We start from the raw sequence: 27,964 nt of genomic DNA, 5'->3' as shown, positions 1-27,964 counted from the left end.
TGTAGAATGCTCCTTGCTATCTTATCCGTCTTCGCATACGAGGATGTCAAGCTTACCCTCAATTTCCGGCGTACTATCTACCCTCCACACATCCCAAAAGTCATCCTCGAGTATTCTATTTGCTCTAGTTCGGCATGTCGTAAACACCACGCCCGGACCATCAACAACTTTTGACCCTATCTGTTACCTCGTCACTGCGTTCGATAATGGTATATGGGACGCCACATATCACTTCATCGTACTATTGAGACTTGGAGCGCGTCCCATGGAGGCTGGACTACTGGACCACATGAAAATTTTCAGACGCCATGTCGGTTATTGACGTTGACCCCAAGGTTTACGGCGTCGCTAGGATGCTCAACAACAACAAAAAGTATGCAGGTTAATTCTTGATCCATTTTTTTGTAGTAATTTTCTCGTAGAACGCCTTTGCACTGTGTGCGATCTGATAACTTTCCTTTTCGCTTTGGTTTTCGGTAAGCACACCGACAACTCTGTTTCCGAAGGCGTCGATTACGCAAATGTCGTCATGGACGCCATTAGAAATCCTTTTAAACCTCGGTCTAGTGACGAGATAGTTCTTGGTATCATTGCGTAAGAGTGAAGTTATTTCCGCTCGTGTGTCAGGCTGCCTATTATCGACCTACAGGTTTTGGGACTCTTCGCGTGAAGTCAGCTAGTAGTACCTCAGAAACACTTCGTGAAAAGCTTCAAACATTATGTGGATTCTACGGTGGTTCAAGAAGCGGAGGGCCGACGCCACCGTCATATCCGGATTCCGGAATGCCGGAGATTATGTTGATACTCCTCGTCTAAATCTCGGTATCTACATGGTGCATGCCATACTAGAGCTCAGTTATGATTTGTCTGACGAGGTGTTCAATCCTCCAACTGTCGTTGCTCTGAAAAGTGTAGGTTGTGATCTAGTGATCATGAATCATGAATCATGTAATGTCTTTATAGCCTTTCGTGAAACTCGCACGACTGCAGCACTAATGCGCACATTTCATAGGACCTTGTTTCGTACAATAAAGAGCCGGCACTGGAAGAGTCCCTCCATAACATCATTGTTTGCATCATGAACGAGCTGAAATGCGGCCTCCGCACTCTCCGGATGGAAGATATTCACCGGTCAACGAGGAATAAGTGTTTGATATTGTGGACGGAGATACCGTCATGGGGACCAGAGACAGAAGTTATTGCATCTCTATATCTACACGACATCGCAAACTCGGTCGGCGGCATATAATGCCGGAATTTCGGAAGTGAGAGGTACTTTGGATCTCAGTTCAATGTCAGATCCGTTTAACTACATAGGACGCTTTCACTCCCCCCAAACCCTCGCTCCAAATTTCGCGTCTCCGATGTACGTGCCTCCTAATCCGAACATCTTCCTCTTGTCTCTCGCCTGAACGATGCCAGGCTTGGTGCTACTAATATCGTTGGCACACGCGCAGGCTGGTGACAGTTATACATGAATAGTAAAAAGTCAAGAGATTTCAAATTTCAACCGTATTCCGTTCGTTCGGCATGACAGGTCCTACCACACAAGCTCGGTTCTACAAGATAGCAATTAAATAAAACTGCGTGGTAAACGGTGTCACGGTCATAGGCGAGTAAATTTGCAGAGCGCTTATCGTGCCTTCTCTCACAGTCTGTAGACGCCACCGACGTTGGCAGAAGGAAAGCGATGTTTCAGGTTAGTTTCTAGACAGGATCTCTTTGAATGACCAATCTCTTTGTGAAGATATGAACAGTCGCCACGGATTCAGTCGGACTAATCCGATAGTCAAGAATGCTTTTTGAAACCAGATTCCATCTATAGACTATGCGACGCGAAGATCGCGGGAAGAACTAGCTCGGATGCATGTCTGAATTAAGAAGCGATGTTTCAAGCCGGTTTCTCGCCAATATCTCTTCGAACGGCCAAGCTCTTTGTGAAGATATTTCGCCCCAAGGATGGTCGACCTAGTCTCAGCCAATAGTCAAGAGTGCTTCTTGAAACAAGATTGTATGTATGCGAGGTGAAGAACTACCTTGGGTACACGCCCAAATCAGCGATTACTCTTGATAGGATGAACGTTTGAATTACGATGTACTAATTGTTGCCGCGATGAAGATATTTGGAATACCCAAAGCCTTTCAACTCGGAGGGACGGTTTTCCTGATGGAGCATCAAATCGTGACACAAAACTCCACTTTTTGTTCAACCACCGTCTTATCGCACAAATAGCACCAGTCACCCTGGCATCGCATCGTGACACGTAACGTCCATTTTGTTCGACCATAGTCTTAGTGCTCATATGTCGCTAGTTATTCCCGTGACCGCCGTGATTTTTTCCCGCTTTTGAGGCCTAGACCATCTCCTCCGCGCCGTAGTCCTCGCACCCTGAGGGCAAGTTGCACCTCTTTAGCAGATTTTTCACTCGATTCAGCTCAGTATCTGTCTATGCAATGGAGCGTGCTGTTAATAGCCTGCTACATGAACTCGAGAATACCCTGTTTTGGGACCTTTGCGCATTGCCTCATGCTCAGTCCTCCTTCCGACGGGAGTCAATTGCTCCCCGTGAGCGGATCTGATTGCCGCGGAGCAAAACAAAGACATATGGCATTACCTAGCGCATTTTGTTCTGTTACACATTCTCACCTGACATCTCAAATGCTCGCGATAACATACCATGGTACCTCCACTGGTCCTAGATTAAAATCCGGGAGTAATGGTGGCTGGTCTCGGCTCTCGGCTTCGACCTGGCAATTCATTCCTTTAGCAGGCAGATAACGCCTACGGTAGAAATTCCAGGCCGGCTATAATCCAAGTATAAAGGTGCAGGCCATCTCCAGGTGTAGAAACATCAACGTCTCATTTCAATGTCCTACAGCATAAGTTCTGAATCCGACCTCATAGTTATTCGCCTTCCGGACACTCTGTCCTATTGGCCGTGGTCTCGCAGGATCAATCCTCATTATGAGGAAGTGAAGAGGGAATCTGGAGCTTGGTTCTGTTCCTTCAGAGCGTTTGGACCGGATGCTCAGAGGTCGGCTTTTGATTATACCGCTTTGCAGCTCCTACTGATCGACATTTTTCAGTGCATTTGATCGTTGCGACTTCAGTGCGGGTGGCTTTCTCTACTTGGGACGAAACTGAACTTTTTCATAGGTTTATTATCTTCGCTAGCATACCCAACGGCATCGAGAGGTATTGACGTCGTTTCGCTCTCTCTTCAAGTGGCTAACCATGTCATAGAACATCTTCGCACTGTATGCGACATGATGAATTTGTTTTTCGTTTTCGACGAGTACACCGACAATGCACCTCCTGAAGTTGTCCGGCACTACGCAGATATCGTCATGGACGCTATCAGGAACCCAACTCGACCTCGACCCGAAGATGAGGTAATTCTTGGGGTCGTTGCACAGGAGTAAGGTTCCCTGCTTTTAATACTGGTTCATTCTGACGACGATCTCAGGTTTTGGGCGCTTGGCATCAAGTCAGCGAGCCGGACCTCCCGGGAACGTTTCATCGAAAGTTTTGAACACTACACCGATTCTGTTGTCCAACAAGCAAAGGATCGCCATCATCGCTATATTCGGAATATTGAAGATTATTTCGATGTCCGTCGTCTTACCATCGGTGCTTACCCGTCATATGCAATGCTAGAGCTAGGGTATGACTTGCCTGACGAGGTGTTCTACCACCCAACCCTCGTTACTTTGCGACGTTTGAGCTGTGACCTTCTAATCATGGATAATGTGAATATTCCTTCTCTTTTCGTTGAGGGCGGGACTCATAAATCACGATGGTTTACAGGACCTTGCTTCGTACAATAAGGAGCAAGCGCTTGAAGAGCATCCTCATAATATCATCGCTTCTGTCATGAACGAGCTGAGCTGTGACCTCGGGCAAGCTTTATCGTGGGTAGAAGAACACCATCGCTCGATCGGAGCCCAATTTTTGACGCTGTGGACGAAGATACCGTCCTGGGGATCTGAAATCGATGATCTTGCATCCCGCTATCTACACGGCATCGCAAATTGGGTCCGAGCGGATTATTGCTGGTGTTTTGAGAGCGAGAGGTATTTTGGGTCTAAGGGTAGAGACGTGCAGGAGTGCAGGATGGTTACTCTTATGCCTAAGCAATTTTCGATGAGCGAGCCGCTGCTTGTACATGCACCATAATCTTTGATCTGTGTTTCCATATTCTACTTTAGAAATACGGAATTTCAGAATCACAAATGAAGGTCCTTGACATTTTGTACAACGCATCTGCCTCCCCCAGTGGCTGGGTTAGCGAGTCGGTTCTGGGCTAGGATGATTGAGCAATGAGGAATACAGGACATCTCTATGTATCCGAGTATGTTCTCCAGAATCCTTGCAGCATCCAACTATCCTTTAGTATCATTGTCGCGCGAATTTGCTGTACCATCGTCAGTTGTCGCGACTTGCCCAGCCAGGATGGTAGAATTTGAATCTTGAGTTCCTGGTCAAGAGACCTTGTGTATTCTACAAAATGCAGCTTTCAGGGGATGCGGTAAGCTGAAAGAGATATCAAGTTCAACATCATCGTGGTGGTACGAAGCAAAAGAGGAAATCACGTTAATTTCAAAATCAAAATCAAAGTTCCTTTCGAATTGGTTTGTCATCATTTCCTGACAGACGCGTCTTGCTAAGTATTTCTGTTTGTTATCTGATCCCCACGCGTAAATTGTGCTCAAATCTCATTATATGGAACCATACAGTCTGGTTCGCGTACCGTCATCCACGTCGCGTAAATTTCGTGTCAGTTGGAGATCACGAGACCGTACTTCCGGTCAAATTAAATTCAGACTCATTTTATTTCCCGAGTCGTTCATTCTCTTCCTTTAGTCAAAATCATCAGTCAATACTGGTAACTGAAGTACCAATTTGATGCAGGTGCAAACTCCTGGGATGTCAGGGAAAATGAGCGATTTTTCAGTCCCCAACAGTTGGCGAATCGCGAAATCGGATTCATATCCCTTTTGTCGGAGTCGTGGGAGAGATACTGTACGAGGAATTGTCTTGGAGAATTTTTAGAAGAATATTTTCGCACGAAGGAATGCGCTAGTGAAGGATTCGGTGAGATATGAAGATGACATTGTCACATACTACTGCTCACGAACATCACTTGGCCCGCCGACCCATTCTCTTCGATGGCCTGCCAAGAGGTACATAGGCAGGGATAGGCTTGATGTCGTGCTACTGGGTGTAATCAAGAACAATGAAGAATGGTAGGATGTAACCGAAGACTAAGCTTCCTCTGAGCCATAACTGACCATTCCAATTTCCACCTGGGACTTGTTACTTTCGCGATCATATATATTTTCGCAATTAGTATCGAGCGCTGTCGCTTACACCATCGATAACTTGCAGTCGTGGATTAAAGATTCACATTCTAGGCCCTGGAAACTAGTGGAAAGCATAAGTGTTTTCAAATTTATATTTATATGTGTACAATATCAGGGTAGAGATGCAAGACAGAGCTATAGTAGAAAGCACAGGACAATTGTAGATAGAAAACAACAATAGTAGCAACAAGGAGATAGCAAATTTATCGGGGTAGAGATACATGAGAAGAAGAAGAAAAGAAGTCCAAGCGGCATAGTACCTCTGAGTCACTAACCACCTAGTACGACTCCCAGCTTTGATCCAAAGGAGGCCACCGTGACACCTTCGGAGATCCACAACACGCCTCGATGAATGTCCGGATTGCCTCCCGCTCATGGCTAGGCACTCAAGGCCGAAGTGGCAAGCCGGTAAGGAGGCGGAGGGGGCAATGGGAACCGGCTGCTAGAACACTCCCCTCCCGCAGTCGATGGGCTCGGAGTCGGAGAAAGAGGCCATCGAGCGCGCTTCTTGATCCCAGAAATGTCGCGTGCTTTCCTCCGTAGCGATGAGATCTTCGGTTTCGGCTGAGGTGCGCGATACCACTGTGGACGGGGTCGAGATGGGTCCCGGGGCGGTTCTGGGTCGTCCTTGGGGAATGCCAATGGGGCGATGATGATAACGTCGGGTAGTGGGGATTTTCGTCGTCGAGGAGCGGTGGGTGGGAGCGGGAACCTGTCGGTAGGCGGGGGAGGGACAGTGAAGGTGTTGGAGGGAGGTAGAGGACTGACAATATCCCACAATCTCTTGGTGACTTTCCGGCGCGGCTTCGGAGGGTTCATTTGACGGCGGCTGGTAGGCAGATGCTGCGCTTGAGCATGCTTGGCTAGCGTTGTTGTGTTGTCGAACAGCCGGAAACTCGGCCTGCAATCGAAGCATACAAGATGCTTGACATCGGAGCTGAGAATGTAGTGGTAAGTACGACAATTACGATGAAAGGAACACTGCAAGACTCACTGCTTTTCACGAATGTGAATCTTCACATTTCCCAGCTGTAGGGAAGCCATGGTGCACCCCGCCTCGGTGACTGGACAGGTATGCTTCCTGTGCCGAATCGTCGTTAGAAAGGAGAGATAATGAGATGAGAAATAACTCACTCCGACTCCAATTGCTCGCCTGTGAGGTGAGTCTTGGCATGCCTCTTGACGTCGTTCTTCCTTGTGAATCTTTTCTGGCATCCGGGATGCTCGCATGGATACTTTTGAAGGTTCTTCGCGTCGGTGCGCTGAAATAAATGAAGGTAAGTATTGGATAAATAGGGATAAAAAGGAAAATAGGTGCTCTTACAGCCATGATAATCTCCAGTGGCACAGGATGGCAGGGGGGAATTCGGAGGGTTTTCTTGCAAGGGTGCAAGTTGAAGAAATACTTTTAAAGGTCGCATGGTAAATCTGGGCTAAATTGAGATCTTTAACCATGATCTGCCGGAAACGCCGAATCCCAGTCACTAGACGGTAATCGAGATGTTAGGTAGATGGCTTCTATCGGGAACAAGGAACGGCTCTTGTCATATCATGATGGGATTGGGGGTGTTGATTGGGCCATTGTTTCTGTACAGCCTCCTCGGAAGGGAGTGAGTTTATCTCCCATTTCCCGAGCGAGCGACTCTCATAATGATATCTCCGAGACTTCGACTGAGAGGACTATCGAGCTACCTTCATACATGTTGAGGGAAAACGCCTGCGAAAGGACCAAAAATACGGCTAACCCAACCCAGAGTAGCGCGCGCGCCGGAGATGATCCTTTTGGGACACAAAGTAAAGTTTTCGAGCGTGTGTACCGTCCGAATTCGCATGAATTTCATTGAGTATGACAGAATAATTTAAGGGTCGAGCTTCTCAAGCTTCCCAAAAATTTCGTGGCAGAAGCAACGCGTCGACCATAATTGCTACCACGAGGTCGTAGCATAATCCAACACTGGCATCAGCGTCTGGGTCAGCATAGAAGGAATTACAGTGTAATATATTTTCCCTCTACAGATCGTGCGCAGTATTGTAACGAGGTTAACACTGCAATATCCATTCGAATCCTCGTTGATGATCACAGATATTTGAAACGAAGTGAACGCACCAAAAAAACTTGAGGGACGGGAGCAGAGGACACGCCCAGCACCAAAGTAAATAGAACAAGCCATAACGGCCTCTCCAGCCCCATTTGTTTGAAGGCGCAGGGAATTCGAGGCTCGAGGGACAGCTACTGCAGGGCCAGGCCAGGGTGGATGTTGATGGGAAAGATTGTCGGCTCACGTCATCATCGCGCCTCTTGTTTACCAGACTCAACGGCAGCTTTTCTTCATTTTACAATGACGAGCGTATCTCTACTGTATTCAACAATCCGAATCCAGACGTGCTGCAACGGGACATTTCCGTTGCTCTTGATCAAGGTCGAATTTGGTTAAATCCTCTATAGTTTTGCGCCTCATTTCCTCAGTTCCTCTAGACAAACTCGACGACGACGATGTTGATCGGTCCTGCATCCTATACACGCACAAACCTCACAGTGGTGAGAGGGTTAAAGTTTGTGCATTACCCCAACCGCACATGGTATCCACGTTTGTTCATCCTCCCTTCCCTTCACTCCGCCGATTCAGCTCCCTGCCCGTCAAACACGCTCTCATCTGCGCCACCTCCTATGACAGTCCATCCCCGTCCTTGCGCCGGCCTCTCCTCTGATCCTGTCTCCTCGTCTTCGCCTCCGCTGTCCATCTTAAATCGCTGTCTTCACGCTAACGAATTCGAACGCCTGAGACCTCACGGCGTCAGATGAAGCAGTGTTAGAGGTCGGTGCCATGAACGGATTTGAATGGTATCTCGTCGAGTTGGGATTCAAGTTGACCTGGTGCAGGACATGGTAGTCTTGAGGGCGCCTTGCAGGCTCAGGCTGTCGACGTGTCCATCGGTAGAGGTCGGTAGGGTGCGTAACCTGCCACCATTCAACTGGTCTCGCCGAAGATTGTTGTCGAGAGGATTGGCCGTCCAAAATTCTGGCGTGCGTCCTTGTCCAGCCGGATCTCAGAACCTGAATACATGCGCAAGGGACTTCTCGAGAGCTGGGGGTGGTGGCGGAAGAACGGGCCGAATGCCACGAGGGTACAAAGCAGAAAAGGAAATACTGAATTTCAAAATCCCGGCCGGCCTGCTTCTTACTCTCGTGTCGTTTTGTCGTCGTCTTCCTTGACTGCCAGAGAATTTCCAAAGGATGGCTGGTACGCAACCTTATCTCTCTCTCGATAGTTCTAAGGCATCTTCAGATTTACTCTTATATAGGCACTTGATCAACGCTTCGCTTGTTTACTGGACCGTACTCGACGGGTCCAGGAACCACCCGCCACCAAACGACAAGATTGGTTCAATGGCAATCAGAAGGTCCACAGAGGTAGAGAATTGTCCCCATATCTCTGTACATTTACCTCAGCCTCGCCGCTCTGGTCCTACATGATATTCGACGACATGTACAATCACACCTGAATACGACGTATTGTTTGCAACATGCGTCTTATGTTATGCAGGTTCCTAGCTTGTTCTTTTAAATTGATATATTATTCAATATATGCGTGAAAATTCAAGTTGTTCTTACTATCAAATTGCATTATAAGCTCCGAAGCATAAGAGATGCTAAGCAAATACCCTCTACAATCAAACACTGCGATAACGAGTTTACTCTCAAGCACCAATGCACCATCTACCCTATATGCATCCCAGGACTTATCCTCTGTGCTTGCTCTGGTTCAGCATGTCATATCCGGCGCTCCATCTACAATCTTCTCATTTATTAGGGAACCCATACATCTTCTAATGGACTTAAAATCCATCTCCAACAAAATGGCTGTGAGAGCAAAGAAATATTCCTTGGACGTGTCACTGCTAAGTGCCTCTGCTTGTTATGCCTGCCTTCACATGCGATGTTCGTTAGAATGCCATTTTTTGATGAATTTCATTGTCTGATTCGCGTATCATTATCCACGTCGTGCAAAACACGCTATCATCTAAACGAGCCATGGGATCACGGGACCATAAATCGGGATTCATTAATGGTTCAAATCCAACTTCAAAACGCCTCTCTTTAGTTTCCACGTCCATTCTCTGTCTTTGCTCCAAAACTATGAGCCAAAACTGGTACATCATCGACATAGACCTGCGCTAAATCGAGATCTTTAACCATGATCTGCCGGGGACGCCGCATCCGAGTCGCTGGATGTAATCAAGATGGTAGATGGACCCTATCAGGAACAAGGGACGGCTGTTGTCATATCATGATGCGATTGTTTGACCGGAGAGAAAATGAAGATGTTGATGGGCCATTGTTTCCATACAGCCTCGGAACAGAGTGGGCTATTCTCCCCATTGCCCTCGCCAGTGATGCTGTAAGTGGTATCTTAGCCTATGGAGCTACCTATCACATAGGATGAGCAACAACGCCTACAAAGGAACTGAAAATATGGCTAACCCAGAATAGTCGTCACTGCCCGTCGGAGATGATGCTTTCGGGACGCAAAGTAAAGTTTTCGAGCGCGTGTACTGTCCCGATTGGCGTGAATTTCATTGAATATGTCGGAATAATTTAAGGGTTGAGGTCCTCATGCTTCCCAAAAATTCGAGATTCAAGCAACGTGTCATGGTCCGCCATCGCAAGGTCTCAAAGTAGCAAAATTGATTATAGGGCCACCGTTCGAGTCAGTGTAGAAGGAGTTACAGGGTGATATTTTGCCTCTACAGATTATCCGCAGCACTGTAACGAGATTGACGCTGAAATCTTGATTCTTGATTCGAATTCTCGTTGATGATCACAGAGATTTGAAATGCGTAAACGCACCAAAAATTGTGGGATGGGAGCAGAAGACACGTCCATTACCAATGTAAATACAACAGGTCGTAATTTCTTCTGGCTCCCATTCGTTTGAAGGCGCAGGCGGCAGGGAATTCGAGGCGTCAAGGGACGGCTGCTGCAGGGCCAGGCAAGGGTCATTGTTGATAGGAAAGATTGTCGGCTCATGTAATCATCCCGACTCTTGCCTGTTTTCCACGACGACGTCAGACTCGATGGCAACATGATTCAATACTGGAAGACTGGCTGCATCTCTGCTTGAACAATCCAAATCCAGACGTGGGGCTGCGATATTTTGCCATTACTCTTAACCAAGGAATTTTTGTTGTCCACATTTTGTCACGAATACTTCTGGTACTGTCATTCAATAGCAGTGGACCATAGTGCCAGTTCAAATGCCAAAATGTTAAAAATTAAAAGACCCATCGACGTGACCAGGAGGACCACAAGATAACGTCTGTATTGTATACACCGTCGTGGGCTACATTGGTAGACGTGGTTAGGAGGAGCGAGGGCTTAATCCAAGAGCTGAGCTTGTGACATTACTTGGTTAGAAAATTCAGATCTTTATATACATAGTTGAGAAGTCTGAGATACACGCAGTGTCATTCCGTTGGCAAGCCTTCATTCCAAACAAAACTCGACAATGCTGATCTCTCCTGCATCCCATATACGCGCATGCTGCAAACCAGCCTCCTTGCCGAGTCCGACGAAATGCTCCAAACTGCGCTCTTGACTGTTGTACATGCACATCATGTCCACGTCCATGTTGTACTGGGTTATCCGCCCCGCCCCGTAGCTCGGCAACAAAGGCTCGGGTGCAAGCTTGAGACCTACCGACTCTGACGTATTATTGTCTCTATTCACATGCTGAATGATATAGTCACCTGTAACAATAGTCAGGAACAAGAATAGAGGATGTGGAAGATAAAGAACTTACAGATTAACAAACGACTCTTCGTCGACATGGCTTTCCTCACACCTGTTAGAATCATTTTGCATTCTTTGTCCGGCCAGTTATGTCTTGAAACAACGGTGAGTATTCGGCCTTCATGTGTGAGGACACGACTAACAAGATATTTTTCAGCTTCAAAGTTCAACCCTCTGCATCAAAAGGAGAAACAGGCAGCACGACGTGAATTACTCACAAAGTATACATCACAGTCTTTGACCGGCGATTCAGTGAAGAAATCAATAGCTTTGAATTCAATGCGCCCATTTGTGATAGCTTCTGGGCATAGTCTTGGCCACACTTCATTCTTTGCCATTTCGATTTGTGCGGGTAAATCCTGAAGCACGACATGAAGATTGGGATGGGCTTCGACCAGCTGCATGGAGACGACGCCGATTCCTCCTCCGACATCACATACAGTGGCACCATCACGCAAATAACCCCACGGGAACACATCAACAAGAGCCGATGCTTCCGTAAAGTCGCCCCACCCTTTCATGGCTGTTCCGAAACGGGCGCCTTTCGCTGCACCGATATCTGTTTCCTGTTCCTCATTTCAATAAAAGAATTGTGTCGAGGAATAGTACAGCACGCACCACACCTTGATACCATGAGAATGCGGTGCCAGGGTACTTGCTCCAGGAGTTGAAAGGCGTGTGGACAGGCGAATACGAATGTCCCCAATCCGAATCTTTTAAGGTTTCGGTGAGCATAGATGCTGCTCCGTTCGATTCGTCTGTACTGATGCAAAGAAGCTCACATTCAAGTTTTGCTCCTTCATTCAAAGACAAGACTCACATAAGATCGGCAAATGACGATACGCCATTTGTGCTTAAGAGCATCATGCTGAGGCGGTTGTTCGCAAAAACGTCGCAGTCGACTTATTTGTTAGCACAGAGAAGCAGAGAAAGGGAGAACTATGTACCTTCACGGAAGCAATGTTTACTTGCAAGAAGTCGCATGATTCTGCCCAACTTACGAGGTTCTACACCTGATAGCGCACCGAGCTCGGAGATGTGAAGGCCTTCTGGCCTGTCAAGGAGGTGGTCAGCGATGTTGAAATTCACGATGACGCGGATACACGCTGGTTCAAGCATCTTGGGGAGAGTTGTGTCAGGCCAGTTTTGTCACGAGCGAACACACTTACGCCGAATACTCTCTGCAGGGGCCTGATGAATGAGTACTATCTAATTTTAAGAAAATCTTACACTGAGCATAGTACGATTAGGGCGATCTATGAGAGCGCAGAGCTGTGCGCATGCGCCCTCTATTGTCTGAATAGCTTCCCTCATCTCCGTAGACAATACCTGATCGTCTAAGGGATGGGGAGCGATGTCGTCCAATGAAGGAACGTTGGGTTCGGTCGTCTTTGCGAATGTATCCTCCACGAATTTGGTGGCATTTGCGATGAGCGAGACAAGCTGGGAAAGCTGGGAAGGCATATTTGAGCGGGAAATTTGACAGTGCCCTATCAGTGCAACGGCTTATCATATACTCATGGTGCACTCCTTCATCCTTAAGATATCCTATTAGCGCCGGATATGATGTCGTACATTGCCTATCACCGTATTGGGTCCTGTGACAGCATATGAATCCATTCGTTTGATAATAGTCTCCAGTCAATCAAGAGGTAGCCACCCCCAACAACCATGGGATTGAATTAACCGTCCTTCTACCCAATAGAGCGAACGGCAGCAGACGGCAGAAGAGTTAAATCGACACTCGGTTCGGTAAAATCCCGTCGAATGATGAGAACGGTTCGTGTTTATTAATGAAGGCAGCCATTTTCGGAATGCAGTGCTTCAAATACCACCTTTGCTACAGTCAGCCGATCCGGAAAATACTCTAGCTCCAGCTTTGTTGAATATAACACTTGTATTATCGTGACTCCAGCTACCCTTACATATAAATTGTTAAAATTTTATTAATTCACGACTCACCGGTGGTCTGAGAAGATGATTGCAAGGTGATGTGACCAAACACGGAGCAGCACGTTAATTAGTATGATGTGAACACTGTCGTCATAAGGCTCCAATTTGAATGAGTGCAAAAATACTGCGTGTGAACATTCCTTTTGGACGCGGAAGTTCCGAGAAAATTCCGGCATTCACTCTGTGGACACTGCTGTGTAAGCAACCTACCTACCTACCTACCTCCATAGCTCTGTGTCAAATCTGATCTCAGACGTCATGATAGCATGCTCTTTCGATATGTCATTGGACGTCCAAGCATTCTAGGGATGAGGGTGGAGAGACTGAGGCTTTCCAGTCTGAGGCAGTTTGCAGGTGCTGATGGCAGTCCTTTATGAGATAAGCTGGCGAGGGATTTGACGGAAGACATATGGCAGCCGTTATGGATATGTAGTATGTGTCGTAGCTGGACTAGCAGGCCTCATGCCAAGCAGAACTCCACGGTGCCAGTCTCCCTAAGATGCCGTATACGCCAAAAACTCCAGTCAGACTGTTTTCCTAATTCGATGAACTGATCTGAGTCGTGTTGAACACGCATATGTAGATGTTGTATTGTCGTATACACCCAGCTCCGTCGTTCGGTAGCAAAGGCTCTGGGGCATGCTTCGAATTTACACCCGTGAAGCTATCGTTCTCTCGATGGGCATGCTGAAGGATATATTATTCGTCTACAGGGATGTTTAGACTGAAGACACCGCCACGGATATCCGAGGGAAAGACCCACGGATTAGCAGGCGACTAGTCGCCCCAATGACATTCTTGACGTCGTTCAAAATTGTTACGCACTCCTTGTCTGGCCAGTCGTGTCTAGAGAGTAGAAGTACGTATTGCGGCGATTGGACCTGAAAAAAGTCCCACTGCTGTATTTGGACGACACGTCGACCTCCTTCTGTTGGTGCGCTCCGTTGATACAGAAAATACCAGAAAATAGGATGAGAAAGTTGTTTCGTCGTGAAAGCAGTCGAGCGTAGTCAGCTTTCGTGGCCCACTATAGTCCGAGTGAATTGACCTCGATAGCCACGAGTCATGAAAGCGAACTGGAATATGGCGACGGTCATGCCTAAATGATCGCAGGAATAGGCAAGGGAAAATATAACGGAGAAATAATTGCACACCTTCAGCCATTCAAATTGTTCCGTCGGTCACATCCACGATCCTTCCACTATCGCGTGGTCGCTATGCAGCCTTGTATGCATGCTGTATGTGGCGAGAAACTGGGACTTACTTGGTCAGTGAGCAAGGATTACCCTCGTTGTCAAGGAGGATGCCACGACAGGTGCGAAGGGGCCTGTGATCCGTTCTTCGAAAACTTTCAACGACGCCTCTTCTTTCCTAGTGCCCAAATTTATTCCTCCGTTGTTGGACGTTGTTTAGAGAGCCGAGGTCCATGATCAGATTCGACAGCCGTGAGGATTATTGTCAAGACGAAGGTAATGCGCATGGTGGCAAGAGCGAAAAAGGAATCGGTGAATTTCAAAATGCCTCCAAGTCACTTCCATGCCGATTTTTGTCGCGTTCTCAGCCATGAAGTTTAAATATGGGTAATGGCATGGATTTCCTCGATGCATGAACCAAAAATTCCCGCCATTGCTAAGCATCGATGCGGCTAGCATCGGCGGTCTTCCCGGACAATTCTTTCGCTGATTACTAATGTCAATGCTCAGGGCGCGGAAATTCGTCTACCCATCCCTAGCAAGAGCAAATAAACTTGAATGCTATCTTTATCTTGCACTTGAGGCTATTCTCCTGGAAAAATTAGTATTTTCTATCTCAATGGAAGTCAGATCGAACGCCTCGAGGAAACAAAGGTTCGTTTTCAATTCATGGCAGACCTGGCCACCTCAAGTTGAACGTAATCTCTCTTCAGCGTTCAAATTCCTAGTCGAGCTTTTCTTCCAGAGCTAAGATTATGTCGCGGACTGCCGGTACCAGATAAGTATTATTGTCTCATCGTCAGGCTGTCAGTAGGCCAAAAATCAAAACTACAACGTCCAGGTTATGCTCATCGAGGATAACTATGCGCTCAGTGTACTTCGTTCGCCTTTCGAATGCGAAACGTTCTCTCCTTTGAGAAATTGTTACGACACCTAATGCTTTCTAGGTCCAGTCGTCGCTCCTACTTGTGCTGAACCTTATCGACAAGCCTGAGGGCCTCCATGTATCCAAATTGGGTTGCACTAAACCACAGAAGATAGGAAGATAGACATTGTTTCCGGGAGGGTAAAGCGACTGGCGTTTTTATCTATCTCTTCTTTCTTACACTCAACCCGCAGTCGACCGAGATGTCTTTTCAATCGTCTCGGCATGATCCTTGTCAGCACAAATAACATATCAGACTATGTTGCGTCTATGTGAGTTGCTCGTTCAACAAAGAAGCATAACACTAAGAATTTCGCGAGTTAGTTCAGATGAAGTAAAACTTCCATCTCACCGAGAACATGCAGGACCCCTGGCCATTAGTATTTTCCTTTTTGCACGCCGTTCAATTCCTGGAGCAAGTACCCTGGCACATTTTCTCGCGGTATCACGGTGAAGTACGTGACGCATTTGCATGAGGCTATTCCTGGATCTAATAGACAAGTAGGGTGCTGCGACAGGTGCTCGTTTCAAGCTAGCGATGAAAGGATCGACTGCCGTCATTGAACGGTCCGCCATAGCCGACGAATATTCATGGCCAATACTGCGGGATAGCACTACCGTCTGTGATATCGGAGGTGGTATCAGCTTCATCTTCCATACAGTTGGTGGAAGCCCATGCCAATCTTCGAATTGTGCTCCAGAATCTACCCGCCCCAGTTCAGAGCGCAAAGGATAAATTTCGGCCCGAATTATGTCCGGATGCGATTGAAACCGTGCGCGTAGAATTCAAGGTTACGATATATATTATGTGAGTAGTTGACCTCATGCCAACGCTTCTCTTCTCTTCTCATGGCAATTTGTGTTTTTGTGAAGAGTATCTCTTTCTCGACCACCAACACCACCCACAAGTTACAACCTCCCTGCCTACTCGCCTTTCGAAAACAATTTCTTCTCTAGGGGTTGGACCCTACTTTCCGCCACTGCACCGGAAAGTAGTCACCAAAGCCAACGCATCCCCTCACGAGGGAGAGACGGTCAAAAGCCGAGTTTCTGGCCTGACGGGAAATTCAGTGAGCCAGCTTTCCCTCCTTTTATACATCCGAAGCCGAATATCTCCGGTAGTTGCTAGAAAGGATCGTCTCCCTTAAGAGACGAAGGGATTCGCCGTTGGTATGAGCGCAGGTCTCTCAACAGCATTGTTAACCAGCTGCCCCTCATTTTTCAATGGAGACAGAAGACCTAATGTTTTACACGGAGACTTGTTGTAGACATAGGTGGATCCAGACGGCGTGAACGGTGAGTCGCCATTCCTTCGGTAGGACATTTCGCTAAACTTTGGTATTCTCTAGTTCGCTACTTTACCTCGGTCTGGGTTCCGATCCTATGCTCTATCCACTCTCATGCTTGCCCTCTTTATCTTGTCCGGCGCCCAGACAGATCTCAAGCATATATGTCTGTCGTGTTTCGCTACTTAATGCTATAATCATCTCTGAGGAACTTCCCATTCTGTGATTCTCAATGTGAAGGACGAGGGTGTCTTCATTCAGCAAGCCACCTCTGAAGGCAACGACATCTCACCGTCCTAGTTGACCCTGAAACAAATTCTGATGACTCATGCGACAAAATTGTCTCTGGCATGGATGTCTGCCGTAGACTCGCCAACTTGCCGAGGTCTCCTAGATAATACAAGAGCAAAGTTTGGGAACGAAGGAAGAACTCCGTTTTCTTGCTCGATGAAATGTCAGAGTATTCTGGCGAAACAAATACGCGCCTTAAATTTCTCAGTTGTTGGTACTGTCGCTAGTATGAATGTCGTACTTTTGTTGCCGACGAGCGATCCGATACTCTATTGGATTGGCTTCTTATATCTGTGCATGCGGAATTGGATCCTATTACGAATTGGAACGAAGCAAACGCGCGAACCTGATCTTGGATGGCGGAACTGCCTCTGACGACTTCTCGATGTTGAACATGCCTTCGACAGTCTATTCGCATCTTGGAAGTAGGTGCTTCTACCTACGCTCATTAGCATTGTTCAATCGGGTAGGCAAATCGACTCTGATCAGAGACTTGAGGTTCATACATGCATATTTGAAAAGTCTGAAATACCCGTAATGTCACTCAATTAACGTATCCTTCTGGCAGACCCACGACTATAAGGCTTTCATTCCAAACAAAACTCGAAGATGCTAGCCTCCCTCGCGTCCCATACACGCACAAACTGTAATCCAGCCTCTTTGCCCAGTTCAACAAAATGGTCCAAAGTGCGTTCTTGACTGTTGCACACACACATCATTTCTAGGTCTATATTGTACTGGGTCATGGAGCCGGCACCATAGTTTGGTAACAGCGGCTCTGGTGCCGGCTTGAAACCTATCAGGTTTGAAGTGGTCTTGTCTCTATTGGCGTGCTGAATGATGTAGTCGCCTGCGACAACATTTAGGTGCTGAGGACATGTGAGAGAGAAGGCTTACAGATTAATAAACGACTATCGGTCGACATAACGCTCCCCACACCTTGCAGAATCTTTTTGCATTCCTTGTCCGGCCAGTTATGCCTAGAAACAATGGTGAATATTTAGATCTTCACATATGAAGACACGACTGACAAAATATTTTTCAACTTCGAAGCGCTGCGTCAAAGGGTGCGACAATCAGCAGGAAATATTACGCTCACAAAGTATACATCACAGCCCTTAACCGGCGATTCCGCGAGGAAATCGAAAGCTTTGAATTCAACGCGCCCATGTTCAATAGCAGCCGGGCATGACTTTGGCCAAATTTCATTCTTCGCCAGTTCAATCGGTGCAGGTAAATCTTGAAGCACGATGCGAAGATCAGGATACACGTTCGCCAACTGTATGGAGGTGACGCCGGTTCCTCCTCCGACATCACATACAGTGGCACCTTTACGCAAAGAGTCCCACCGGAATGCATTGACGACAGTCCATAGTTCAGTGGAATCATCCCAGGCTTTCATTGCCATCCCGAAGCGAGCACCTTTCGCCGCTGCAATATCGGCTCCCTATTCCGATTTTGAATGCAAGAACATGAATATCTTTGAAGGCAACACGTACCGCAGCTTCATACCATGAGAACATAGACCCAGGGTACTTGCTCCAGGAATTGAAAGGTGCGTGAAGAGGAGAACAGGAATGCCCCCACTCTGGGTCCTTCAGGGTTTCGGTGAGCATAGATGCTGCTTTGTTCGCTTCGTCTGTACTGATACAGAAGCAGATCACGTCAGCGTATCGCTCCTGCATTCAAGAATAGGACTCACACAAAATCAGCAGAAGATGACAACCCATTTGCGCTTAAGAGCATCATGCTAAGGCGGTTGTTCGCAAAAACATCTCGTTTGACTATCATTTATTAGCTTGGAAAACTTAGGAAAGGTGGGATCTACCTTCACGGAAGCAATGTTTGCTTGCAAGAAGCCGCATAATTCTACCCAACTTCTGAGGTTCTACATCTGATAGTGCACCGAGATCGGAGATGTGAAGGCCCTCTGGCTTGTCGAGGAGGTGGTCAGCGATGTTGAAATTCACGACAACACGGATACACGCTGGTTCAAATATCTTGGGGAAAGGATGTCAGACTAGTTTGGCGGCAAGCGGATACTCTTACGCCAAAGAATCTCTGCCAGAGAGGGTTGATGAGTGGGTGTCGTTCAGCCCTAAGAGGAACTCACGTTGAGCATAGTATGATTAGGGCGAGCGACAAGAGCACAGAGCTGTGCGCATGCGCCCTCTATCGTCTGGATGGCTTCTTTCATCTCCATAGATGATACCTGATCGTCTAAGGGATGGGGAGCGGTATCGTCCAATGAAGGAATATTGGGTTCGGTCGTCTTTGCGAACGTGTCCTCCACGAATTTGGTGGCATTTGCGATGAGAGAGACGAGTTGAGAAAGTTGGGAAGGCATATTTGGGTGGGATATTCAGACTGGGTGTCTTATCAGTGCGCCGACTTATTCATCTCATGATAATTACCAAGCACTCATGAGATAGCATACGCCCACACCAACCACGAGACCAATGTAGCTCGCCCAACAGCAGGGACGGCAAAAGAGGCCCGGTCGGCATTTGGTATATGCCCAATGTTTCGTGTTTATCAGCGAGTCAACAATTCTCGGGAACGCAGTGTTTCCAGTCGGCTGATCAGGAAGATCTTATATGTTAAATATAGCATTCGTGCATTCTTGTGGGCCGTGCTCACTGATGGTCACGAGGACGAGTCACTGGAAGTGGATAGCCCGGGTAAACCCCCGGGTCCAGGAAATCGACCAGTACCCGTTAAGGTTTCAACCGGGATCGGCGGATACGGGTTTTGTCCGGGTTGAGCAGAGTAACCGTACGTGGAAGGGAAAGTTGACCGTTGTTCTTTGCGCATGACATGAATACTACCGTCAAGAGGTTCCCGCGGGTGAAAAAGTGCTGTACGCGAACACTGTCATTGTCTTCAGTCGAGATCCTAGGTAAGAAAAGGCTTGAGGGCGACATCAAAACTTGCTGAAAAAGGATAATGGCGCATATTCACTGCTAGTTCTTGAGCTTTCTTGAGATCATGAAAGTAAGAAGCAAATAAGATCAGAATTTGAAATTGAGGGGATCTCCTTTTCAGTTCCGCACCATCACGTACTCCCGAGTCTCTGGTTCCTACATTTCCAGAACATCAAAGCATAAGCCACGCGCAAGCCATGCGACGAGGGTCCTGAATACGAACGCACTCGAGTTTTATGTTCCGCTGGCTACGAACGTCGGACTCACTCACCGACGACGGTGGACAATGACCGTAGCGACAACGATATCGGAGGACAGTTGAAGGATACCGGGCACGATTCGGCGGTCCTGGAGAGCGAATTATCTGGCTATAAGTATGTCGCGGGTTTCATGTTGTGCTTGCCGTCGCTAACCGTTGCACACCCAGGGCCTGTTCAGCATGCAGTGACATTGCTCGCATAGGCAACTCGCAAGGACGTACAACTGTGAACTGTCATAGTGTGCTGAAGAGGCTTCCGAGGAATTCAAGTATCCTTGTTCCCACGAAAATAATTTTGGTTTCTCAGGTACTTTCTTTGACTCTATCATGTATGGCGCTGTTCAGCGCTAGCTCTAGGTTCCTAGACGCATCGTCGCCATTTCTATGTGTTCAAATCCTCCGCAGTGACTCAGTATACGGCAGTTATTTGCAGCTATCAAGTACGAAATTGTAGAAGTCTCGTGTCTGTTCGTCAATTCACTTCGAGCCATCCTGGTCGACGAAATCTGGGAACGTTTGACAGTTTTGAAAAGAATCCAGCTTCTCAATCCAGCTCTGAGAGCAGGCAAATCACTGTCTTCACGCTAACTAACTCGAACGTCTCTCGTCCTGCAGCTACGTATCGCGTCAGACGAAGCAGTGTCAGAAGTCAGCGCCGTGAAAGGATTTGAGTGGTATGCGGGAATATCGTCGAGTCGGAATTGCCTCGTGCAGGACATGGTAGTATTGAGGGCGCCTTGAAGGCTCAGGCTGTCGACGTGTCCGTTGGTCGGGAAGTGCATGAGCACCTGCCACCGTTCAGACTAGTCTCGCCGAGCATCGTTGTCGCGTGGATTTGCCACGAAATCGTCATACGCCACAAATCCTTGTCCAGTCGGATCCTAGAGCCTGAGTATATGCGCAAGGGGCTGGTGTTCTCGAGAGCTGGAGGTTGGAAACGGAAGAACGGGCCGGACGCCATGAGGGTACGAAGCAGAAAAGGAAATGCTGAATTTCAAGATCCCACCTGACTCTTACTCCCGTGTCGTTTCGTCATCGTCCTCTTGGACGAGCAAAAAAGTGAGCAGTAAAAGCGGGTACGCGTCGTTATCTCCATTCGGGCTAGAGCTAATGCATTCTCAGATTTATTCCTATCCGGGGACCTGATCAACGCTTCGCTTGTTGATTTGACGGAGTTTTCGTATCCTGGAGGAATCATTTTTTGTCGCAGAACGATGGGGTCGATTTAATGGCAGCCAGAAGGTCTACAGAGGTAGAAAACTGTTCTCATCACCAGTTGCATACACGTCAGCATTACCGCTCTCAGCGCACGATAGTGTTGAACGACTGATACAATTTGGATACTATACTATATGAGTGAGTTACGACGTATTCTTTGCAACATGCTCCCTATCTTATGCACCTCCCTAGCCTGTTCCTCTTTTTTTTTCAATTGAATATATGCGCCAAAATCATTCTTACTTTCAGATCGTGTTATAAGCTCTGAGGCATAAGAGATGCTACGCAAATACCCTCCACAGCCAAGCACTAGGATAACGAACTTACCCTTAATCGCCAATGTACTGTCTGCTCTCTATGCATCGCAGAATCCAGTATTTATGCTTATTCTAGTTCAGGATGTTGTGTCCAACGCCCCATCTATAATTTTTCCATCCGTAGAGGAAGCCATACATCATTCAATCGACCCAAAAGGAACATAGACCCCGACTATCTTCAAGGATCTTATATTCAGCTTCGCCGGCTCGCTGGGGAGGATCTAATATCAGCCATCGAAACAAACCGAGCTGCTGCTTATCATAGAGCTACGCAGTAGTCAAACCTTTTCTCCGCCTAATAGAGTAAACCCCTGGATTTTAACCCACTCGTATCGACGAAATCCCAGCAATGGTTTACTCGCTCCGTGTGTCATGTGCACAATCATTTTCTTGACGTTGATTGGTGAACTGTCTCGAGGCGGCACGAATTTGCGCTGAGTCACTGGAGCGGCTGCATTTGGGATTCCTCCTGTGTATGGTTTCATAGCCATATTCCGCTCATACAATGCCTGAAGGACGACAACTGAACAAGACAAGCATTATCCAATTCAAAGACAAAATACGGTATATCAACTAACGCCTGCCGATCCGACTGATGCAGAAGTACGGGCGAAAAGGAATTCAGAATATCTTCACTGGTCGCCTGCACTTTTGGTACGGGTCTGACATACAGATAGAATCTATTTCAATCGTTCGTCAATACGATCGAAGATGGCGAATCTTAAGAACTAGGACGCGACATTGGTTACGTGTTTTTCAAAAATGGAACGCAAGCTCTAGCCTAGCTCTGGTAATGCAGAATCGTCTAGGAACTAGTGTTAGTACCAGAGTGTCAGATTCATATTGTCTTACTTATTTTCTACTGTCCGAAGTCGACGCTCCTGTTCGCGTTATCCTGAATTTGAAAATGACAAGCGGTGAATGCCTTTTGAGGATCTCATAGAGGATTTGATCCCGTAGAGGCTTCCTAGGCGTTGGACATGTCTAAACACCCTCGCTATCGTACAAGCAGCTGAGAATGTTGGCTCAATGTGGTACTTACTTAGTGTGGTCGAGAATAGCGAGGAATGGGAGGATGTAACTGAAGACCAAGTTACTTAAACTTACTAGATTTCCGTTTGCTCTTAGCCGAGAGAACTTGAATAAGGGTTTTCAACTTGAAATTTATGTATGTACAATATCAGGTGCAAATATACTACAGGACAAAGCTGTGATAGAAAGATCCAGGTGCATCGCAGCTTCTTTTTTTTTTGCCACTAAGTACTCTTGATCAGGGTCGGATATTGTTGATCCGTATGAACCCCCGGTAATTTAGCAGCACAGTCCCGTACGAGTCCCTCTTGTACAGTGCTTTTATAGCAGTACACCACAGTGTTGGTTAGAATCAAAAAATTCCAAATGTCCCGTCAAACATACCTAGGAAAGCGTCTAGGGAACATTGATGGAGGAGCTAGGAGAAGCCTACGCTTACGGTAAGCTCGATACATTACTTGGTGAGAGATTTACGGTTTTATATACATGTGATGTTATTCCGCTCGCAGTTCTTTCCCAGTAGACCTACAACGGGAAGACCTTCACTCCAAACAAAACTCGAAGACGCTAGCCTCCCTCGCGTCCCATACACGTACAAACCGTAATCCAGCCTCCTTGCCGAGAGAAACAAAATGTTCCAAGCTGCGTTCTTGACTGTTGGACATGGACATCATTTCCAGATCAATATTGTACTGGGTCATGCGCCCGGCGCCATAGTTTGGTAGTAGAGGCTCTGGTGCGAGCTTGCAACCCACCACCTCGGCGTCTTTCTCATCTTTATTGACATGTTCGATGATGTAGTCACCTGTTGCAACAAAATTTAGAAACTGAGGACCTGGGAAAGAAAAAGTTTGCAGATTAACAGGCGACTTTTCGCCGACATAGCATTCCCCACATTTTGTAGAATCACTTTGCATTCTTTGTCTGGCCAGTTATGTCTAGAAACAATGGTAAGTATTCAGTATTTTTGAGGACTCCACTGACAATATATTTTTCAGCTTCGAACCGTCGTGTCAGAAGAGGCAATTAGTACGGTATGGTGGACTCACGAAGTATACGTCACAGTCTTCGACGGGTGGTTCTACGAAAAAATCGATAGCTTTGAATTCGATGCGCCCATCTTCAGTAGCTGCTGGGCATAGCTTTGGCCAAACTTCATTCTTCGCCATTTCAATCTGTGCAGGTACATCTTGAAGCACGATGCGGAGATTAGGATACGCGTTGGCCAACTGCATGGAGATGACGCCAATTCCTCCTCCGACATCACATACAGTGGCACCGTCACGCAATGACCCCCACGGGAATGCATTGACGACAGCCCACATTTCAGTAGAGTCGCCCCACCCTTTCATTCCCATTCCGAAGCGGGTGCCTTTAGCCGCTCCAATATCCGTGTCTTGATACCATGAGTATATAGTGCCAGGGTACTTGCTCCAGGAATTGAAAGGTGTATGAACAGGCGAATAGGAATGTCCCCAATCTGTGTCCTTCAAGGTTTCGGTAAGCACAGATACCGCTTTGTTCGATTCGTCTGTACTAATACAGAAATCGATCAGTCGAATCTTTCATCCTTCACCCAAGGATCAGACTCACATAAAATCAGAAAAATGCGATAAACCATTTGTGCTTAAGAGCATCATGCTGAGACGGTTGTTCGCAAAAACGTCACGGTCAACTATGATTTATTAGCTTGGAAAACTAGGAAAATTGCGATCTACCTTCACGGAAGCAATGTTTACTTGCAAGTAGCCGCATGATTCTGCCCAACTTCTGAGGTTCTGCGCCTGATAGTGCACCGAGATCGGAGATGTGGACGCCTTCTGGCTTGTCGAGGAGGTGGTCAGCGATGTTGAAATTCACGACAACACGGATACACGCTGGTTCAAATATCTTGGGGAAAGGATGTTAGACCAGTTTGGCGGCTAGTGGATACTCTTACGCCGAAGATTTTCTGGCAGGGAGGTGTGAAGAGGTGCTTATCAATCTTAAAAGGGACTCACGTTGAGCATGGTACGATTAGGGCGAGCGACAAGAGCACAGAGCTGTGCGCATGCACCCTCAATCGTCTGGATGGCTTCTCTCATCTCCATAGACGACACCTGATCGTCTAAGGGATGGGAAGTGGTGTCATCCAATGAAGGAACATTGGGTTCAGCCGCCTTTGAGAACGTGTCCTCCACAAATTTAGTGGCATTTGCGATGAGAGAGACGAGTTGGGAGAGTTGGGAAGGCATATTTGGGTGGGGAATTTTGATGTGATGTCTTATAGGTGCGGCAGCGGTTTATTATATACTTGTGGAATCCACTTCCTCGTCCCTCAGAAATTTTAGTGCGGCCATTGTACACATGAAGCCATGTGATAAGGCATGTCGTTTTGAATAGTCCCTAGGCACCCTTGAGACAGACGGGATTGGGTTGACGTTTGCTATAGGTAGATTCTAATAGAATGATGAGAACATCCTTTTTCATCGAGAAGGTAACCATTCTTGGCATAGTGTTTGTCTCTACAGCCAGCAGGCTGATAGGCAAAATCCGCACCTCTGCCAGTGGGGGACGAAAGTATCACACATAACATCATGGAAATCACGGATGGAGAAAATTACGTCCGATTGAATGCTCCTACCACGAAGGAAAGCCGATGGATCTGTACAACGGGATGTTATAATCTTATAAAGGTACAATTGCCGAAGGGAACCGTGAGATAGGCACCATTTGCTTGGGTTCCCATGTACGCATCTCCGAGATCAGCCCAATTACTCCTAAAAATCGCTTTATTATCTCGTTGAGGCAAGAATCTTCGGCTAGTAAGTATGGGATTATGAGTAATTGATATTTTTGGGAGAAACGTACCTTACTTACCTTACTCTGTTAGTCCTGGTAACGGGATAAGACGTCTGAAGTCCCGCCGTTGCGCCAAGGCAACAACATAATGGGGTGGGTGAAGAAAGACCCGTAATCGGGGCGATCGACTCTCTCAAGAAGTTGAATTATACACTGCAAATGAAACAAAGAAGTAATCTTGAACCCCTTTCTTCCAATTTTCTTCTGCAGCTTGATGGTAGTTGATCAAGTGTCGATGATCATCAAGCGTAAGAGAAGGCGGATTGAGTACTAAATCGAGTAAGTACGCCAGAACACTATGGCATCTGATGTAACATCCTTATCGCTCGCAATTGCCTCTGATGCACGTCCCGTTTTTCTCCCGCGAAATGTTCGCGATCCGCACAAGGCGGTCGTAAAGTAACCGGACTACCACAAATATATCTGAAAATAGAATAGACTAAGCAACGAAAGGGCTGTAGGGGGGTAGTGGTTTGATTTGGCGTTCGCTATTACAATCAATACCACTGACCGTGAGTGCTCGAGCTGTCACAATTGTCATTATCACTCACTTGGTCACAAAAGTGAAAGGTCCCTGGATGATAAGTGAAGCCTTACATTACGGCAATGCGCGAAAACCACCGTGATACAGAGTTAAGTGCTCTGTATGCCAGTCCTGCATATAGCAGCCAAGATCCGGAAGAAGAAGTCTGTTAATCGATGTAGATAGGTAGGTAGAATGTTGATGCCTGAATGACTGGTGACGTGCGAGCGACAGTACAGCGGTGGATCGAGAAGTGAATATTAATGATCCTTAAGCACCGCGATATGATGGTGAGAAAGTTTCCAAGACCTTAGTAACTGGGACCACTCCAGCTTTGGTCGTCAAGCACCTCATCGACACTTGGTTTTCAACCGAACTTCCCTGCAAGTGGGCGACGTCTTGTACTGCCATTGTCTTCGATACCTGTAAATACAATTTTATCAACCGGTGTTCAGGAGAGAACGAACCACGGAACGGATTGGAGTCGATGACTACCGTGGAGTCAAGAACTACTCCGCAAGACCCGTCAATGAGAAGGCAGAAGTTGTAGCCAAGTCAATCAATTCAATACGACCATCACACCCACAGAAACGGAACTCTTCGATAGTCAGCCGTTGCCAGTCCGCCTCTGCTAGCCCTTTCAATTGAAACATCCTTATCACCCTAGCGTCATCCACTACATCATCCAGTAGGGTGGGACTATTTGAGTGGTTAGCGGTTACTGCAAAGTTGATAAACGGCAGGGAAAAGCAAGCTCCGGAATATTTGGTCGCTTTTATCTTGGCGAATTTTTGGCAAGTAAGGTCGGACAAAGGCGTTAACAAAAAATCTCTGGAAATGAAGAATGGTGCAGCGATCTGAACGGAGTCCTTCTTATTTGAGGTTCATTCGGAAAACAACATGGTACTTCAAGTTCTCCGGGATAATAGTACAATCGAGATCCTAGTAAGAAATGGCCTGAAGGCAACGTCAGACCAAAATAAGATAATGATGCGTACTCACTACTATTACTGGGGCCTTTCAGTATCTGTACGCATTGTCCAGCCTGTTTTGCGTTGGATGATGACAAACCGATCATGAAAGTAAGAAGTTAAGGAAGATCGGCCCGGGATTTTGAAATTGATTCCCTTCTCTGTTTCGTACCGTTACGTCTGTCCCTCGTCCAGCTCGCTGCCTTATTCCCTGGGTGCTGCGCCTTCCAGAACATCAAATCTCTTGCGACGAAATGAGAACCTTCAACATCAACCCGTTCCAGTTCTAGAATCCCTGACGCACCGACGAACGACGACCAATGATGTCACGGCAAATCCACGCGACCACGATGCCGCAGGTCGGCCGAAGGACGACGTGCATCGTTTAGCGGTGCTGGAGAGCGAGTTATCTGGACGGTGGCTACAGGTAATATGCCTAAGATTCCACATGATACTCGTCGTCGCTAATCGTTGCATACCCAAGGCCTGTTCAGCATGCAGTCGTATTACTCTTGCGCGCAACACGCCACAGACCTAAAATCATCAGAGGGTGCTAAAGAAACCTGTGAAAGGCATCCAAGAACGCTCGTTGCTACGAAAAATCGTTTTGGTTTGTCGGGTACGTTCTTTGACTGTAATGTGTGATGTTGCTCAGTGCCAGTCCGAGGTCCCTGGACATCATCTTTGCCCTCTCTACGTGTTCAAATTCTTCATATTTATCGGGCGCACGAATTTTATTCGCTGGCACGGTGCCAAATCATCGAGGTCTGCCGTTCGTTCATCAATTCACTTCGGGTCGTCCTGGTCGACGAAATCCGAGTACATTCAACAGATTTGAAAAGAATCCAGCTCCTCAATCCAGCTTTCAGCACCAGCAAGGCGCCGCCCCTAGAAAGGAATCGATGCGTTGTCCAAAAACGGAAGTGAGACATTTCCCCAACCAACACGACAGCCGCCTATCTTGACCGGTTATCTATCTATCTATCTGCTATCGCACCACATAAACCATTTGCCTAATCGCCTTTCGACAATGATTTCTACCTTAGAAGTGAACCTCGCCCTGCGTCGCGCCTTCA

The 27,964-nt window shown here is 47.1% G+C and overlaps 8 protein-coding genes across 8 annotated transcripts; 4 read left to right on the top strand and 4 right to left on the bottom strand.

Annotated features, from left to right (window-relative positions):
• Positions 1-308: 308 nt before the first annotated feature.
• EV420DRAFT_1649138 (uncharacterized protein) lies at positions 309-1,249 on the top strand (the record flags this gene model as incomplete). The annotated part of the gene is made up of 5 exons (XM_060478263.1): positions 309-373; positions 409-594; positions 650-671; positions 744-911; positions 1,013-1,249. The coding sequence occupies 5 exons, from the start codon at positions 309-311 to the stop codon at positions 1,247-1,249; spliced, it is 678 nt and encodes a 225-aa protein (XP_060324800.1).
• A 1,619-nt stretch (positions 1,250-2,868) lies between these two features.
• On the top strand, positions 2,869-4,373 carry EV420DRAFT_1723732 (terpenoid synthase; the record flags this gene model as incomplete). Its single annotated transcript, XM_060479793.1, has 6 exons — positions 2,869-3,035; positions 3,088-3,110; positions 3,158-3,196; positions 3,245-3,419; positions 3,468-3,750; positions 3,809-4,373. The coding sequence occupies 6 exons, from the start codon at positions 2,869-2,871 to the stop codon at positions 4,175-4,177; spliced, it is 1,056 nt and encodes a 351-aa protein (XP_060324799.1). The 3' UTR covers positions 4,178-4,373.
• A 1,270-nt stretch (positions 4,374-5,643) lies between these two features.
• On the bottom strand, positions 5,644-6,784 carry EV420DRAFT_1022457 (uncharacterized protein). Its single transcript, XM_060465357.1, has 4 exons — positions 6,689-6,784; positions 6,499-6,626; positions 6,359-6,445; positions 5,644-6,301 (listed from the first exon to the last, which is right to left on the bottom strand). The coding sequence occupies exons 1-4, from the start codon at positions 6,692-6,694 to the stop codon at positions 5,743-5,745; spliced, it is 780 nt and encodes a 259-aa protein (XP_060324798.1). The 5' UTR covers positions 6,695-6,784; the 3' UTR covers positions 5,644-5,742.
• A 3,865-nt stretch (positions 6,785-10,649) lies between these two features.
• Positions 10,650-12,691, bottom strand: EV420DRAFT_1576079 (O-methyltransferase-domain-containing protein). Its single transcript, XM_060474485.1, has 9 exons — positions 12,386-12,691; positions 12,325-12,336; positions 12,103-12,274; positions 11,976-12,057; positions 11,774-11,918; positions 11,374-11,721; positions 11,299-11,312; positions 11,166-11,248; positions 10,650-11,112 (listed from the first exon to the last, which is right to left on the bottom strand). The coding sequence occupies exons 1-9, from the start codon at positions 12,617-12,619 to the stop codon at positions 10,850-10,852; spliced, it is 1,353 nt and encodes a 450-aa protein (XP_060324797.1). The 5' UTR covers positions 12,620-12,691; the 3' UTR covers positions 10,650-10,849.
• A 2,894-nt stretch (positions 12,692-15,585) lies between these two features.
• Positions 15,586-16,812, top strand: EV420DRAFT_1484891 (uncharacterized protein; the record flags this gene model as incomplete). Its single annotated transcript, XM_060470127.1, has 7 exons — positions 15,586-15,681; positions 15,732-15,845; positions 15,889-16,034; positions 16,100-16,296; positions 16,356-16,396; positions 16,501-16,522; positions 16,721-16,812. The coding sequence occupies 7 exons, from the start codon at positions 15,586-15,588 to the stop codon at positions 16,810-16,812; spliced, it is 708 nt and encodes a 235-aa protein (XP_060324796.1).
• A 169-nt stretch (positions 16,813-16,981) lies between these two features.
• On the bottom strand, positions 16,982-19,150 carry EV420DRAFT_1768525 (S-adenosyl-L-methionine-dependent methyltransferase; the record flags this gene model as incomplete). The annotated part of the gene is made up of 11 exons (XM_060480974.1): positions 16,982-16,997; positions 17,045-17,094; positions 17,150-17,653; positions 17,701-17,783; positions 17,835-17,846; positions 17,901-18,250; positions 18,303-18,447; positions 18,506-18,587; positions 18,632-18,803; positions 18,853-18,864; positions 18,917-19,150. The coding sequence occupies 9 exons, from the start codon at positions 19,148-19,150 to the stop codon at positions 17,391-17,393; spliced, it is 1,353 nt and encodes a 450-aa protein (XP_060324795.1). The 3' UTR covers positions 16,982-16,997; positions 17,045-17,094; positions 17,150-17,390.
• A 295-nt stretch (positions 19,151-19,445) lies between these two features.
• Positions 19,446-20,996, top strand: EV420DRAFT_1752007 (uncharacterized protein; the record flags this gene model as incomplete). Its single annotated transcript, XM_060480386.1, has 6 exons — positions 19,446-19,578; positions 19,639-19,702; positions 20,024-20,101; positions 20,155-20,293; positions 20,602-20,660; positions 20,711-20,996. 6 exons carry the CDS (start codon positions 19,446-19,448, stop codon positions 20,994-20,996), a joined length of 759 nt encoding a protein of 252 aa, XP_060324794.1.
• A 2,099-nt stretch (positions 20,997-23,095) lies between these two features.
• EV420DRAFT_1314894 (S-adenosyl-L-methionine-dependent methyltransferase) lies at positions 23,096-24,819 on the bottom strand (the record flags this gene model as incomplete). The annotated part of the gene is made up of 8 exons (XM_060468644.1): positions 24,554-24,819; positions 24,493-24,504; positions 24,272-24,443; positions 24,147-24,228; positions 23,603-24,089; positions 23,538-23,551; positions 23,382-23,491; positions 23,096-23,358 (listed from the first exon to the last, which is right to left on the bottom strand). The coding sequence occupies exons 1-8, from the start codon at positions 24,785-24,787 to the stop codon at positions 23,096-23,098; spliced, it is 1,374 nt and encodes a 457-aa protein (XP_060324793.1). The 5' UTR covers positions 24,788-24,819.
• Between the last annotated feature and the right edge of the window lie 3,145 nt (positions 24,820-27,964).

The sequence above is a fragment of the Desarmillaria tabescens genome, assembly GCF_030435595.1.
Source record: "Desarmillaria tabescens strain CCBAS 213 chromosome Unknown EV420scaffold_57, whole genome shotgun sequence".
Taxonomy (NCBI): domain Eukaryota; kingdom Fungi; phylum Basidiomycota; class Agaricomycetes; order Agaricales; family Physalacriaceae; genus Desarmillaria; species Desarmillaria tabescens.
The sequence above is the reverse complement of the archived record's forward strand: the minus strand, read 5'-3'. Positions and strand labels throughout refer to the sequence as shown.

Bases quoted from the DNA above. Each gene is read 5' to 3' on its own strand.
- EV420DRAFT_1576079 (XM_060474485.1), bottom strand. From the start codon at position 12,619: ATGCCTTCCCAGCTTTCCCAGCTTGTCTCGCTCATCGCAAATGCCACC. The intron at 11,919-11,975 runs GTGAGTCTTGTC...TCTTTGCATCAG, and splicing joins TCGTCATTTGCCGATCTTAT to TACAGACGAATCGAACGGAG. The intron at 11,113-11,165 runs GTAAGTTCTTTA...CTATTGTTACAG, and splicing joins GAAGAGTCGTTTGTTAATCT to GTGACTATATCATTCAGCAT.
- EV420DRAFT_1022457 (XM_060465357.1), bottom strand. The intron at 6,446-6,498 runs GTGAGTTATTTC...GATTCGGCACAG, and splicing joins GGCGAGCAATTGGAGTCGGA to GAAGCATACCTGTCCAGTCA. The intron at 6,302-6,358 runs GTGAGTCTTGCA...CTACATTCTCAG, and splicing joins ATTCACATTCGTGAAAAGCA to CTCCGATGTCAAGCATCTTG.